The sequence below is a fragment of the Callithrix jacchus genome, chromosome 5 (genome assembly GCF_049354715.1).
Source record: "Callithrix jacchus isolate 240 chromosome 5, calJac240_pri, whole genome shotgun sequence".
Lineage (NCBI taxonomy): Eukaryota > Metazoa > Chordata > Mammalia > Primates > Cebidae > Callithrix > Callithrix jacchus.
Genome location: NC_133506.1, coordinates 161,061,208 through 161,077,456, shown reverse-complemented (window position 1 = coordinate 161,077,456; position 16,249 = coordinate 161,061,208). Strand labels below are relative to the sequence as shown.

The following is a 16,249-nucleotide window of genomic DNA, read 5'->3' as shown; positions in this document are numbered from 1 at the left end:
TCATGAGAGGGAGAAACCTGCACCTAATTATCTGAGCCTAGGACCTATGTTATATACAGAAATATATTTGTATTTCATTTATTTTATATATTTACTTTATAATTTCATTTTAATATTGATCTGTGCATAAATATTAAATATACAAACAAAAATTGATTGCACTGTTCTAACATGTGCTGAATTTTCTTATGCAGTGGTTAGGGGATTTAACATGCCCCTTTTCCAGTTTCCCTCAACTTTTAGCTGTGGGGTGTGAAACGCATTATGGCATCTCTGCCATCTTTTTGGGATTTCACTGGATTTGTGAAACAGCCTTAATAAGTAGTATAGATTTTGAACAGGCAGGTGTGGTTGAGTCTCTGCTTTGGGTTGTAGCTCATATTTTCTTCCCGCTCTAACGGTGCATACTAAGGAGAAGGAAAGGGAGTACTTCTTTGTGAGGAACCTGAAATATGTGAAAGAAGGTGCCGGGCAGCTAGCTTGGAATCCTTCAGGTTGCTGGTTGTCTGAGCTAGATGTCATTATCCACATTTTACTTGCATTAAACCAATGAAACCAAGGAAATGAAGACTTTCACTAACATTAAACCCACCTTGCTGATTATACTTCTTTCGTCCTCCTGTTTCCCACTCACGCTTTACACTTCAAATGCTTTGTTTTCTTTTCATGTAAAGTCACCACTTCCTCTCACAATGGCATCCCTTGTCTCTTGTGGTTACCGAGATCTCTAAAATCTGGTTTCCTTTGTCACAATCTTACTTTTAGCTTTGGATGTCTTTTTCTTTTGATTTTCACATGTAATTAGCCACTTGATAATTCTTCCATAATGGCTTTTGAATTTAACCTTCTCGTCTCAACAGTCAAGTCCCTAGTTACTTTTCATGTATACATGGGTGAATTATTTATGCCCTGTAAGCCTAGGTGTTCCCATTTGTAAAAAAGAAATAACAGTTCTGATACTTACTAATCACTCAGCAAAGGCTACCCAGGAGGCCACTATGGAAAACAGAATTTACAACTAGTATGAAATCTTTTTCCCAATCCCCTTATTTGCAGCCACTGAAGAAGGGGCTCTATTCTGACATCAGCTGGTATAGTGCAATCCAATTCTGGCACTAACCACCTGGAGTTAGTGAAGACCCCTCCAGTTAAAGGACATTGGTCCAAAGCAAAGCAGCCCTCACTTTAGACTGTCTACAAATCCAGAGGGGGGTGGGTCTCACGATCATTCACTAAAATGACCCACAGAACTCAGGAAAGTTCTGTATTTACAATAATAGCTTTATTATAAAGGCTACAAGGCAGGAACAGCCAAATGAAGAGATACATAGGGTGAAGTCTTGGAGGGTTCCAAAGACAGAGATTCTGTACTCGCTGCCACTCTGCCTTCTAGTGTATTGAGGTGTTCATCAACCAGGAAGCTCCACTAAGCTTTGGCATCCAGAGTTTTTGGAGTTTTGGCCACATGATTGAGATCCATTTCCAATCCCCCTCCCCTTCCTGAAGGTCAGGAGGCTGGGCTGATATCATATGGTTCAAAGCCTCAACTCTTTCATCACGTGGTTGATCTTTCTGAAATGATCCGCCTCCATCCTGAAACTGTCTAGGGTTCCACTATGAATCACCTCATCGACACAAACTGAGAGTGCTCCCAAAGGCTCCTGGATAATAAACAGACTCCTGTTTGTGCCAGGAATCCAGAACAGAGACCAGACAGATGATTGATTATATGACAGGCTTCAAAGCAGAGTTTGAAAACCACCGACCAATAGGTCAAACTCAAATTTCTAAATATAATGCAGACGAAATAGATCCTAAGTTCTATGAGGGCAGGAAACTGTCTTATTTGCTATGGCTCCCCGGTGAATAGTGCAGTCCAGGGCATATAGCAGGCACTCAATAATACTGCATGGAAAAACTTCCTTGAATTCCATCATATGTTGTCTAGGACCCTTTTCCTAGTAACTGTGAGCACCAATACATGTTTTCCCTTCCCCATGTATAGTCGAAGCTCCTGCAGGCCTCTGTACATTCTGACTAAAGATTTGGTAAATGCTCATAAACAAAGCAGTCCTTCTTCATGAATAGTCACAATGCATGATGCATGAAGAATGATTTACTTCACATGCTGCAGTAGTTTAAAACAGATATCACACAATTTGTTCATAACGCAAATAGTTCACAATGACGATCTTAGAAAATCACTTACCATTAAATTTTAGGGTCCCTTGTGTAATAGAGAAAAGGCTATAAATGTTGAGTGTGTGTAGAATCAGTGGTTTAGAAAAAGAGTTAAGAGTCATCTGGGTTCTCAGAGGTAGATTTACATTTTAATACTAGATACGCTTGCTGACATTTCTATTTCTCCAGTGATGGTCGCTGTGTTTGGCATAAAGTCATATTAGATAATGAGGAACTACACTCTTTCTTTTCCTCCCACTCTCAACTAAAAATATAAATGACTTTTTATTACAATCATTTGGGTCTAAGAAAAAGATCTCTTTGTAGCACATTGCCCACATCCATGACTATTTCCTCTTTGCCACCTCTTTTGGTTCTGTTTTGCCCAGGTCTACCACTTCCTATTTCTTCTTTAATCTCTATTTACCATATTGTGTTTTGAAAATTACCACTAATTAGTACTGATTAAGTACTGTATCAAGCATCGTCTCTAATACCTGGATCTATAGTCGTAAAGTAAGTAACAAGCCTAGTAAGTGACAAAAATGGATAGGAAGTGACAGAAAATGACCAAAATTTAAGTATAAGAGAAACTAATAACCACCTCACATAAATTAGGAAAGGTTGCTATTAAAAAAAAAAAACAGAAAATAACAAATGTTGGTGAGGATGTGGAGAAATTAGAACCCTTGCACGCTGATGGTAGGAATGTATAATGGTACAGCTGCTATGAAAAACAGTGTGGTGCGTTCCTAAGAAAGTTAAAAATAGTATTACCATATGATACAGCAGTTCTACTTCTGGGTATGTACCCAAAAGAATCAAAAGCAGGAACTAAGAGAGAGATTTGTACACCCATGTTCATAGCAGCTATTTCACAATAGTCAAGTGTTCGTCACCCAAGTGTCCATCAACTGATGAATGAACAAATTGCAGTGTACACATAAATGAAATATTATTCATCCTCAAAAAGGAAGGAAATTCTGACATGTGCTACAACATGGAAGAATCTTGAGGACACTGTGTTAAGTTAAATAAGCCAGTCACAAAAGGACAAATATTGTATAATTTAATTTATATGAGGTGACAGTCAATTTTATGTGTCAAGTTGACTGGGCTACAGGGCACCCAGATATTTGGTCAAACATTATTCTAGGTGTGCCTCTGTGGATGTTTTTGGATAAGATTAACATGTGAACCCCTAGACTGAGTAAAGCAGATGGCCCTTCCTAGTGTGGGTGGGCCTCATCCACTCAGCTGAAGGCCTGAATAGAACAGAAAAGCTGAATCTCCCTCCAGCAAGAGGAAGCTCCTCCTGCCTGGCTGCTTCAGCTGGGACAGCACATTTTTCCTGCCTTCAGATTTGAATGCGTCTTGAGCCTACCGGCTTTCAGAACTGAACTTACACCATTGGCTTTCTCAGGTCTCCCAGTTTGTCAAGTGCAGATCTCAGAACTTGTCAGCCTCCATCATTGTGTGAGCCAACTCTCTAAGTCTCTCTCTCTCTCTTTCTGAAATCACATGTTGATTCTGTTTCTCTGGAAAACCCTGACTCTGGAGAACCCTGTGTCTCTGGAGAAACCTAATAATATATTTGAAGTACACAGAGTAATCAAATTTGTAGAGACAAAGTGCAGAATGGTGTTGGGCAGGGGCTGGGAGTGGGGCAAATAGGGACTTATTAATTAATAGGTACAGGGTTTCTGTTTTGCAGGATGAAAAGAGTTGTCTGGTTGAAATGCAGTGACGGTAGCACAACAATGTGTAAGTATTTAAGCCACTAAACTGTGCATTTGAAAATGGTTGAGACACTAAATTTTATATTGTATGTATTACATCATAAGTTTTAAAAAATATAAAAACAACTATCCTATTAAACATACCAAAGTTAGCTGTGATGACAGTAACCAGAGGTAACACCACAACTGTCCTTGTATTATCCGTCAACCTCATTATCTACAGTCTGTGTTATGAAAGACGGTATTGGTGGGAGGAATGGTGGTCATCAGGCCCCTCTGCTAATTTCTCAAGACTTTTTAAGGAGGTAGAAAAAAAGAAATTCATTTAAGAAATACTTAATGAGTCCTTACTCTGCCAGGCAGTGTGTGAGGCACTCTGGATACAGTGCTCAGCCAGACCATCCTTCTGAAGCTTAGGTTCCACTGAATGGGAGAGACAATAAAAGGTAAACCCAAAGCACTTACAGATTGTGACAAGGGAAAGTGATATTTACGTGCGGTTGCAGACTTTGAAGGGTGCTGAGTGAAGGGAATTTCCGCAAGCTTACAAAGTAACGAAATAGGAGATGCTATGTTTCCATCTATAAAATCAGAAGCTAATATTCTATGATAACTAGATCCTTTTAACAGTTATTTTGAGGATAAACACACGGATCAAGGAAAATACTTTCTAAAATAAACAGACTACTTATTGAAAACTCGGACATCAGTTTTTATCAATTAACTATATATGCTATGGATTGACAATTTTAATGAAACCTTGTAGATCATTCTTTTTTTAAAAAAAGGAATTTCTAGGCCGGGTGCAGTGACTTACGTCTGTAATCCCAGCACTTTGGGAGGCCGAGGCGGGCAGATCACCTGAGGTCGGGAGTTCGAGACCAGCCTGGTCAACATGGTGACCACATCTCTAGTAAAAACACAAAAATTAGCCAGCTGTGGTGGCAGGTGCCCGTAGTCTCAGCTACTCAGGAGGCTGAGGCAGGAGAAATCACTTGAACCCAGGAGGTGGAGGTTGCAGCGAGCCAAGATTGTGCCACTGCATTCCAGCCTGGGAAACAGACCACGACTCTGTATCAAAAAAAAAATTAATTAAAAAAAATAAAAAGGAATTTCTAAAAAGCCTCTAAATTATCTTCTTGATAAACTTATATGTGGTGAGCTAGATTTGTTGTTGTGGTTCTCACACCAAACTCATTATTAGAACAATTGACACGACAGGTATTATATCAGAATTAAAAGGTGGCTCTGGGAAAATGGGTCCCAAAATGCTGGAGAGCATGAACTAGAGATACCCAGGCCAACTCCGTTCTCCATTGCTGGCCTTTGCTGATGCAGGAGTGAAGCGAAAGGTCCAAAGAGCCCGATATTGTAAATATTTCTTCCTGAGTAATAGCCAGGCCTTAAATGCAATGCGAATTATAATGCTACAAGAATTGTGCTTTCCTCGCTAGGAAAGACCGTACCTCAAGTGGACAATGGTGCTGGAAGCATGTGTTCCCATTAGATACTTGGTGAGGAGGGCAAGGGAAATACACACGTGTGGCCACCTTACTTCCACCAAGATTTTTTCTTCTTTGTTAATGAGTTCGGAACTTGATGTAACTTACAGCTATAATCCACAGCCCACCCTATTTTTACATATATAGAGAGGCATTATGAAGTGATCAGTACCAAGGACAGCCACGTCTCCCATTCAAGCAATTCCTACCAAGGCTTCGGCGGTAAGAGATGGCGTCAGTCATAACTCTTGGAATTAGGAGCAATAGAAAGCTATGACAAACTTACTTGTATACATTAAGTCAGGGTTTATTTACTCATGGATGTCCAAAGCAATGTTTCAGATTGGGGTGATTCACAGTTCAAAGTATATTGACAGGACGTTTTGTTCCCCTTGGTCTTAATCATTTGTTTTGCCTTTCTCTTGTCTCAATCAAGCTTCTCTTGAATTAAAGCCAAGATGTCTCTGGCAGTTCTGAACTTATATGGGGCTATAAGCACCCATAATCTTAGTAAGAAGGAGTCCCTGAACCCTTATCCATCCCTGACAAAGCTTTCTGATTGGTGCTGGGTCAAGGACTACGAGGCCAAATCATATGCCCAACCTGTGTGCCTGGTGAGGTGGAATTAGGTGATGGACAGCGTCACTTATGCAAGAGGCACGTGCTACTTCCATTAGAGAAGCAGCAGGAGTGGTCTATCGGGCAGGTATGACAGAATATCTAGTAAAGAGAGAAACATAGACATTGCTCCTTTGGAGGAAAAGGGATGGAATACCAATGTGCTCTTTTATACACTTCTTCATATGTAATGAAAAATAATTAACATAGTAATCCAGACTTCTAGACACTCTTCAAACACTGAATTTACATTTAATGCCCCTTTACAATACTTTAAGTTATGGAGTTGCCTAACTTCTAAAGATTGGTTACTCGAATTGTTAACATTTCCTGAATACTGATTGCGTGCCAGGTGTTTTGCTAGATACTTTACATCTGTTATTGAGGCCTCACAACACTCTATTAAGTATTATCATGTGTTTTACAGATGAAAATATTGAGGTGCAGAAAAAGTAGCAATTTGGCTAATGTCATACAACTAGAAGTGATAAAATGTGATTGAAGTCCAGATTTGCCTGGATCGAAAGCCCATAGTCATCTTTGTATTTCTTCCTTAGTCAAATCCATTTGCTCACATGGATTTGAGCTGCCTAAGTGTGATGGAGGGAAAAAGTAACGTAAGTTGGCAACCTACTAGAGAGTGGTCAGTATTCTCAGTATGCTTTTTGCCTTAAAATTAGTTAGAAAAATACTTCAAAAATATAAAAGGGAGAATTCGATAAATAACAACTAAAAATACAAATTACTTTAAACTTACGAAAAAACATTTGTGCTTACTGGTTATCAAAGGGATAAAAGTAAAAACACCCATCTACCTGGCCAGCTCTTTCTCTCTCTCCAAACAAGTCCCTCTAGCCCCTGTTTCCCACCTGTCCTCTCCAGCCCTGCAGCAGGCATACACAAATTGAAAGAGGCTAGGAATGGTGGCTCACGCCTGTAATCCCAGCACTTTGGGAGGCCAAGGCAGGGAGATGACTTGAGCCCAGGAGTTTAAGACCAGCCAGGGCAACATAGTGAAACCTTGTCTCTACAAAAAAATACAAAAATTAGCCAGGCGAAAGAGATCCAAGATGGCTGATCACTAACAGCTCAGGATTGTAGCTCCCAGTGAAAGCTCAGAGAACGAGAGGACGCCACAGTTTCAGACGAATTTTCATCGCTCATGGACCAGCAGATTTCTAGTGGAGGAGCCCCGTGGGTCGCCAGCGTGACTCTTGTGGCTGGCGCAGAGGTTTTGCCGGCGCCTTGGCGCGGCAGCTGTTCATGCAGAGTAAACGGGACTGGTTCCCTTACTGACCGGTGTTTGGAGCTCCGGGAAGGCAGAGCTGCTTGTTGCGGACTCAAGAAGGAAGCCAGACCAGAGATTCCCGGGCAGAAGAGCACCATCAGTCTTATCACTGCTATTTTGGCCGGCGCAGTGGGTTGCTTCAATCCCAGCACTGGGAATCAATAAATTGGACGTCGACTCAGAAACCTAATTAGAAAGGTGGTAATTGTAAAGATGACAGATGGACAAATTTATAATAAAGGGAAAAAACCAGCCTAAGAAGGCTGAGCATACCCAAAATCAGAACCCCTCTCCCTCTACAGGGGATTGCAGTTCCTCATCAGCAACAGAACAAGCACTGATGGAAAAGGACTGTGTTCCATTATCTGAAGTAGGCTTCAGAAGGTGGATGATAAGAAACTTCTGGGAATTAAAAGAACTTGTTCTAACCCAATGCAAAGAAACTAAGAACTTTGAAAAAAGGTTTGACGAAATGCTGAAAAGAATAGACAATATAGAGAGGAATATAAGTGAACTAACGGAGTTGAAAAATACAACATGAGAACTTAGTGAAATATGCAGAAGTTTAAATAGCAGAATGGATCAAGCAGAAGAAAGGATATCAGAGGTCGAAGACCAACTTAATGAAATAAAACGACAAGACAAGAATAGAGAAAAAAGGATGAAAAGGAATGAGCAAAGTCTCCAAGAAATATGGGACTATGTGAAAAGACCCAATCTACGTTTGATTGGTGTACCTGAATGGGATGGAGAGAATGAATCCAAGCTGGAAAATACTTTTCAGGATATTATCCAGGAAAATTTTCCCAATCTAGCAAAGCAGGACACTATTCAACCCCAGGTAATACAGAGAACACCACAAAGATATTCCTCAAGAAGAGCAACCCCAAGGCACATAATCGTTAGGTTCACCAGGATCGAAACGAAGGAGAAAATACTAAGGGCAGCCAGAGAGAAAGGCCAGGTTATCCATAAAGGGAAGCCTATTAGACTTACAGCAGATCTCTCAGCGGAAACCCTACAAGCCAGAAGAGAGTGGGGGCCAATATTCAACATACTTAAAGTACAGAACTTCCAGCCTAGAATCTCATATCCTGCCAAACTAAGCTTCACAATTGAAGGAAAAATAAAATCTTTTATGAACAAGCAAGTACTCAGAGATTTTATTACCACCAGGCCTGCTTTACAAGAACTTCTGAAAGAAGCATTATACATAGAAAGGAACAACCAGTATGAGCCTTTCTAAAAATATACCAAAAAGTAAAGAGCATCAACATAAAGAAGAATTTACATCAATGAATGGATAAAATAGCCAGTTAACATCAAATGGCAGTAAACCTAAATTTAAATCGACTAAATCCCCCAATCAAAAGATACAGCCAAAACCTAACGGTATATCCAAAGATACACAAAGACTCAAAACAAAGGGTTGGAGAAAAATTTACCAACCAATGGAGAGCAAAAATAAATAAATAAACAAAAAGCAGGAGTTGCAATTCTCACATTTGATAAAATAGATTTCAAAGCAACAAAGATACAGTGGTAAAAGGATCAATGCAACAATAAGAGATCTTAATACCCAGATACATAAGACCCATAACGAGATTTAGACTCAACGAGACAGAAAATTAATAAGGATATCCAGGACTTCAACTCAGATCTGGAACAAGTAAACTCAATAAATATTTATAGAGTTCTCCATTTTAAATACACAAAATATTGATCGGCCATTATTAATACCCATTTTTAAAATGAAGCAATATTCCTGTTCTCTCTCCCTCTTTTTCTTCCTCTCCTTCTCTCCTTTTTTTACTTTTCAACATCCTAGTTCCTCACCTCTACTCAATACATTCCTCTGAACACCTGATTCCTTGTGATTCTCCCATCCCACTGAAAAAAAAAAAAAGAAAAAAAATTAGCCAGGCATGGTAGTACATGCCAGTAGTCCCAGCTGCTAGAGAGGATGAGGTGGGAGAGTTGCTTGGACCCTGGAGGCAGAGGCTGCAATGAGCTGTGATCATGCCACTGCACTGCAGTCTGCGCGACAGAGCCAGATCCTGTCTCCAAAAAAAGAAAAGAAAGAAAGAAAGAAAGAACAATGAGAGGTCAGACTTGGAGTATGAAAGAGACATTTCCTATTTTTTTTTTTTTTTGGAGATGGAGTTTTGCTCTTGTTGCCCAAGCTGGAGTGCAATGGTGCCATCTCGGCTCACTGCAATCTCCACTTCCCGGGTTCAAGTGATTCTCCTGCCTCAGCCTCCCAAAAAGCTGGGATTACAGGCACGCACCATCACACCTGGCTAATTTTTCTGTATTTTTAGTAGAAACAGGGTTTCACCATGTTAGCCAGGCTGGTCTGGAACTCCTGACCTCAGGTGGTCCACCTGCTTTGGCCTTCCAAAGTGCTGGGATTACAGGTGTGAGCCACCGCGCCCAGCCATGATTTTTCTTTTTCCCTCCCATCCTGTGAAGAACAGTTGTCCAGCTTCATGACTGAAATGGGTGAAATGGGTGATATCCTACAGGCACTGCTAAAGGTGTATTTTGGGGCCCTTTCAGACCTGTTTTCGGTCAGACATAGCATGGAAAGATTATTGGTTGCATTTTCATCAAGTTACAGTAATGTGGTATATAAAAAATATTCCTCCTAAATTCTGGAAAGAGATTGACAGTAAATACTAGCTTTTGGTAGAGTGATTTTTTTTTCTTTTTTGAGACAGAGTCTTGTTTTCTTTGTTTCCCTGGAGGGCAATGGTGCAATCTCGGCTCACTGCAACCCCACCTCTCGGGTTCAAGCAATTCTCTTGACTTATCCTCCCAAGTAGCTGGAATTACAGGCACCTACCACCATGTCTGGCTAATTTTTGTATTTTTAGTGGAGATGGGGTTTCATCATGTTGGCCAGGCTGGTCTCAAACTCCTGACCTCAGGTGATCCGACTGCCTCAGCCTCCCAAAGTGCTGGGATTACAGGAGTGAGCCACTGTGCCTGGCAAATAGTGTGATTTTTTAAATATGATTTTTAAAATGTGATCAGACATTTTAGTGAGAGTTTGAGAGACTTGACACGGAGATTGTGATCAACATCTTTTAAAACATGTGGTTCATCTTTAAAAACACTGTGAAAGTCCATTCTTTCCCATTTAGTCTCATTGCCATCAGCAACTGTTCATCATTTCAAGTAGAGATTATTTTTACTGCCACATAGCTAGTACTTGATGCTTCCTGTCTTCCTAATTCAATTCATAGCACGTCACCACCTAAAACATGATCAAAAGTCCAGTAGCTGCCCAGTTTGCCCATCAGATGAAATCCAACTTCATCCAGCTACTCAAGATTCTTCACTCTGTAACCTTTTCCTCCTGCTCTGCCACCTTCTACTACTTTCTAAAGATTAACCTTCTCATCTGGCTAGTCTCATGGTCCCTGTAACTTATCTGTCAGGACTCTAAGCCTCTATTTAGGCTCTATACTCCCCTCTTCTCTGTTTATCCAGTCCTAAATGGCATTCAAAGTTAAGCTCAGGTGCTACCTTTCCTTGGGCTCAAAATTCTCCTCCCCATTGTAGCTTTGTCACTCTAAAAAACCTTCACCATTTGTGCATTTCCTGGAGGTTAATGTGCAAACTCCTTCTCTTGGCATACAACATGGCCCCATTCTCTTTCTGGTGTAATTCTTACAAACTATTATATATGCTTGACCTCTAGACACACCAAATCTCTCTCTGATTCTCAATCCTGCCCTGTACTTTCAGCTGCTCCTTTCTCTCTCTTTCTGTACATGATCTGTTTGCCAGATTTGACTTGTCTCAGCCTGACAAACTCTCATATAATATATCCTACAAGAACCATTTCAAACACTATCTTCTCTGTGAAGCCTCGCTGACCTCCCCCAGGTGCAGCACTCCACTCCACAGTACCTTGAACCTAAATCTCTGACACACGTTTTACTGTATTGCAATTCTTTATCTATATATTTATCATCAATACTTAATGTGAGCCAATTGCTTCACAGTATCTAGCAGGGTACTGTTTATATAGCGGTTACTCAATAAATGTTGTTGTTGGGAGGCTGAGGCAGGAGGATCCCTTGAGGCCTGGAGCTTGAGACCAGCCTGGGCAATGCTGCAAGACTCCTTCGCTACAAAAACAAAAACATGGCGGCACAGTGGCTCACACCTATAATCCCAGCACTTCGGGAGGCTAAGGCGTGTGGATCGCCTGAGATCAGGAGTTCAAGACCAGCCTGGGCAACATGGTGAAATCCCATCTCTACTAAAAATACAAAAATTAGCTGAGTGTAGTGGCTAAATACAAATCCCAGATATTCAGGAGGCTGAAGCAGGAGAATCACTGGAGCCTGGGAGGTGGAGGTTGCAGTGAGCTGAGATTGCACCATTGCATACCAGCCTAGGTGACAGAGCAAGGATCCATCTCAACCCCCCCCCCAAAAAAACTCCCCAAAACTAAAACAAAAAAAACCCCACAAAAATTAACCAGGCACAGTGGTGCATATCTGTAGTCTGAGCTACTAGGGAGGCTACAGCAGGAGGATCACTTGGGCCCAGGAGTTTGAGGTTGCAGTGATCTATGATAGTGCCACTGCACTCCAGCCTGGGCAACAGAGTGAGGTGGTATCTCTAAAAAAATAAAACTAAGCAAAAAATGTTGTTGAATGCTCTAACTTGTGTCAATCTCTCCATTGTCTTAATTCCAAGAGCTCTTAGTGCTTCTATCAGTCATTTTGCAAAACTGTCTCACATTGTTCTCCCATTCTTTCAGGTGCTACTGAGTTCCAGTGAGATTAAATGGAGATGTCCTGACCAAGGCATTTAATTCTTCCAGCCTCAGTTTCTGCATCTGTAAAATGGAGGACAATAAGAGTATCTCAATCAAAGCATTTTTATGTGGAGCATGAAGCATTTTCATAATTCACTGAAATCTTCAGCACAATGCCTGATGTATAGGATGTGCTCAAAGTGGGAAAAGCATTTTATAAACTTACATCCTAAATTTATGCTATGAGGATTAAATGAGAAGATACACATGAAACCATGTCATAATGTATTGTGTAAACATTTATTACCTTTATTTTCACTGTCTCCTCATCTAGGTTAGAAGCTTGGTTCATTCAGCCCTGTTTCCTCAAGTTCAAGTCCTTCCGCTGGATGCTCCAAGTCTTCCTTACCTAGTTTTGTCTGTCTTTTATGGCCTCCTCTCTATCACTCTGTTCTCAGCACCCATCACAGGGTTAGGCGCAGGGTAGGTGCTCTGTATTTCCACAGTAGCAGCTCTAGAATTAGCAAGGTCTTTAGCGGAAAGCGAGGTCTTCCGCATTCTTTTTGTTTGATGTTTGCTTTGTATGACTTGTCTCAAACATTTTGCCTTTGTCAGTTCACCCGTGACGTTTTGGGGATGCAGTCTAATTATATTAGGCTGAGTTTGCTTTGTGGTAGGACCGTTTCCGATGCTGGAATGTATGAGAGGGAGGCAGCCTTAGCTAGTGTCCTACTTTTTCCTTTACTAAAGACATAAATTATCTTTATATAACTTTTGTATTACAGCATGACTGGAAAAGTGCTTGATCTGGATCCTTTCTGATCTTTGAGTAACTTCCGTCTGTCATTAAGGCATGAATTTTTTCCTTAGAATGTAGGAAGCGGTAATCAAACACAGAAACAACCACCACCAAAAGCACAAGGGATAGGCCGGGCGCGGTGGCTCACGCCTGTAATCCTAGCACTTTGGGAGGCCGAGGCGGGTGGATCACGAGGTCAAGAGATCGAGACCATCCTGGTCAACATGGTGAAACCCCGTCTCTACTAAAGATACAAAAAATTAGCTGGGCATGGTGGCGCGTGCCTGTAATCCCAGCTACTCAGGAGGCTGAGGCAGGAGAATTGCCTGAACCCAGGAGGCGGAGGTTGCGGTGAGCCGAGATCGCGCCATTGCACTCCAGCCTGGGTAACAAGAGCGAAGCTCCGTCTCAAAAAAAAAAAAAAAAAAAAAAAGCACAAGGGATGAAGCTTTCACGTACCGTTTGGAAACACTAGTGTGGGTACAATGAGTCATGGTAGTTGTGAAAGTGCCCGTCATTCGGGCACGTTTTCTCCATTTCCGAAATCTGCAGCTGAGTTACTGGGCCCTTAACTCAGAAACGAAGCCTTGGTGAAGAGCCGCCGACAGAGGCTCCCGCAGTCCTTGGCGTTCCCCCAGCTCCTGAGTGGGATCGCAGGACCACAGCCGGGTGCAGGCCCGGTGAACCCAGGTGAACCGTCTCAGGGACTGCGAGGCGTGCGGGACCCCAGAGCAGCAGCTCGGAGCGGCCGCCCCGGGACGGTGCCGGCTTCTGGGGCTGCAGCTCCGCGGGCTCCTTCCGGCCGGGCCGGGCCAAGGCTACTGAGTCGGCCGCGCCGGGGGAAGGAGTTTCCGGCGGACTCGGCTGGGTGCCGCTTCCTGTCCCTTTCTCCCCCCGCCGCCTCCCGCTGTCTGCCCGGGACGCAGCTCGACCCCGGGCCCCCTCGCCACCTCCGGTAGCACCCCCGGCCCCATGCAATCCCGGCTCCTTCTCCTCAGGGCACCCGGAGGCCTCGGCGGCCCGGCCTCGCGGCGCGTGCGGCTGCTCCTGCGGCAGGTGGTGCGGCGCGGGCCGGGTGGCGACTGGCGGCGGCCGGAGGTCAGACTGCTGCACGCCGGCGCGGGGGCCGACACAGGTAACCCGGGGTGCACCCCTGTCCTCCCTGGTGCCCCTGCGCTCCGGGCCAGGCCCCCCACGCAGCCGCCCCTCCTCTCTGTTGCTTCTCTGCACTTGGACCGCTAGCTTGAGCGGGGAGCTGCAAGGTCGACTTTCTAGTCCCGGCCTCGGTGCTAACTGCTGTGTGACGTGGGCAAGGCGCTCGCACTCTCTGGGCCTCATTCTGCAACCCGAAGAGTCTGCACTAAGATTTCTGATGACTTAGGATGGTGATTTCTCGTTCCTCTGCCGCAGCTTTTACCCCCCGAGTTCCGACTTCGGTTATAATACTCGTAGAGGTTAATGCCGCAGCCCGCTGGAATTGTTGAGAGCTGGACTTGACCTTGCCCTCTGAGCCTCAAGGGCCTGGAAGCCGGTTTGTGTCACATTCTAGCCAGGGCTTGTGGCGGCTTAGAAGGGAACTTTCTCGCCAAAGAACCCGTAGTTCACGGTGTTTTAAATGCATCCCCGAGCCTTTCCACGTTTTACAGGAGTTTTCCTTCCTTAAAGTTTCACGTAATTCTTACAGCTGACAGTTACACCTTAATTTAGTTACAACCTTTGCCTCTACCATTGAGGTAATTGAAACCCAGGAGAGAAGTGATTTGCTGAACACACAACTAACTAGTCACTATGCTAGAATCACATGCTTTGATGTTCTAAGCTCAGTATTTTTTTGCTCCACTTGAGCTGGTTTTAGGAATTCTTTTTCTTGTGTATTGGTGGACTGAGAGTTACTGTGATCGTTAAGGAAAGGATGTCTGTTGTTGCTGCCCTTGAATGGTCAAGTGATTCTGGACAAGACTTTGTCAATGTCAGTGCTGCTTAGAATAACAGGTTTTCACTATAAAATTGTAGGTTTCAGTGTCCTCTTGCATTCTCCCCACAACCCTCAGTTTTCCTAGCTAAGAAATGAGCATATTTAGGTCCTATGTATTTCATTTCATTCATTCAACACATACGTGTCCCTCCCTCCCCCACATCCCCCATCCCCTCCCATAGTGTTGCAATTTCAGATTTTGTTTTTTTTTTCTTTTTTGCTTTTACTCAATTACTGTCACTTCTAGGCTGTTTATTATTTTGTTTTTAAAATTTTTTGTCTTCTTTGTTTTTTGCTCCTTTGCCCTAGAAGGCAGAGGTCAAAGGTGGGAGTGTAGGATAAACTATAGGTTGGGTTTTGCAGTTAAACCATCTGGATTGGAATCCACTTATAGACTATCTAACCACGGGTGGTTGAGGGTAGGTTGCTTAACCTAGTGTCCCAGTTTTCTTAACTATAAAATGATAAGAATTATCTATTAGGGTTGTTGTAAGAATTAATTAATATAATCTGTGGAACATATTAATGCTCAATAAGAGTTAGCTTTTTTATTATTCTTAGTATGTATATTTTTAGCTATTTGAGAATTATTCTGTTTTCTTGCCTTTAGAATACATTAAACCATGTGATTTTAGACTCAGAACTGTCCAAGCTATCTGGGTAGGCAGATCTCGCAGTGTGAATTGACATGAACGTTTTAAAAGCAATTGTTCTGTGTACATGGATAATGCATGTTGATTGTAAAAACATTAGAAACACAGGAGGCTGTGAATTTTTAAAGTCTGTATTATATACGTATTGGTAGATTAGTTGTAATGGCCTCAAATTTCGTTATAGCCAGCAAGTCAAAGGATAGGCTTTGCTTCAAACGTGAGAGTCATGGACATATTACAAGGAACACATGATCTTTTTTGACTCAGTCATTGCCTCTGGCACGATCAGACCACAAGAAGTAAATTATGAAGGTGTGAGGACTGGCTAAATGCAACTGGGAACCCACCCGAGAGTCTGGACTCAAGTAAACAATTGTGAGCCAGGTAAATGGACAGTACACTTTTGGCTACTCTGAGGCATGAGAGTAAGGCCATCAAGATGGGAGTTGTCCCACTTTGAATCAGAGATCAGACACAGATAAGTGTAAAACTACAAATAGCAATAGGCCACAATGGATTACATCTTATGCTGGGAAAATGCCCTCAGCTGCACTCATACATGTGACCAGTAACTGATTATCCCCTCTCTGTGTAATCGACATTGCTTCCCAATAGTTTGAAAAAAGAGCAACAAAGTTCATAAATAATAGATTTAAGTTATATACTGGTATTACTTCTCCTGGAGTATTTGTTTTATTTGTCTGTATATTCCTTTGG

General features: G+C 42.4%; 1 protein-coding gene and 1 long non-coding RNA gene across 14 annotated transcripts in view; one reads left to right on the top strand and one right to left on the bottom strand.

Annotated features, from left to right (window-relative positions):
• LOC128932237 (uncharacterized) overlaps positions 1–13,340 on the bottom strand; it is a 68,314-nt gene extending 54,974 nt beyond the window's left edge. The window contains exons 1-2 of one of the 2 annotated variants that reach the window (XR_008481828.2): positions 12,413–13,337; positions 10,402–12,186 (exon numbers count right to left, since the gene is read on the bottom strand). This is a non-coding gene — a long non-coding RNA (uncharacterized LOC128932237). Of the gene's footprint in view, positions 1–10,401; positions 12,187–12,412 lie in introns of those variants that run through there. The other variant, XR_013536236.1, reaches the window with a different exon arrangement.
• A 437-nt stretch (positions 13,341–13,777) lies between these two features.
• The window catches only part of VWA8 (von Willebrand factor A domain containing 8), a 422,827-nt gene continuing 420,355 nt past the window's right edge, over positions 13,778–16,249 (top strand). For 10 of the 12 annotated variants that reach the window (XM_078375339.1, XM_054256828.2, XM_035303407.3 and 7 more), the window contains exon 1: positions 13,778–14,039. In XM_078375339.1, the coding sequence (XP_078231465.1) occupies positions 13,877–14,039 (163 nt within the window). In that variant the 5' untranslated portion in view covers positions 13,778–13,876. Of the gene's footprint in view, positions 14,040–15,716; positions 15,917–16,249 lie in introns of all 12 variants that reach the window. The other 2 variants (XM_078375340.1, XM_054256829.2) reach the window with 1 other exon arrangement.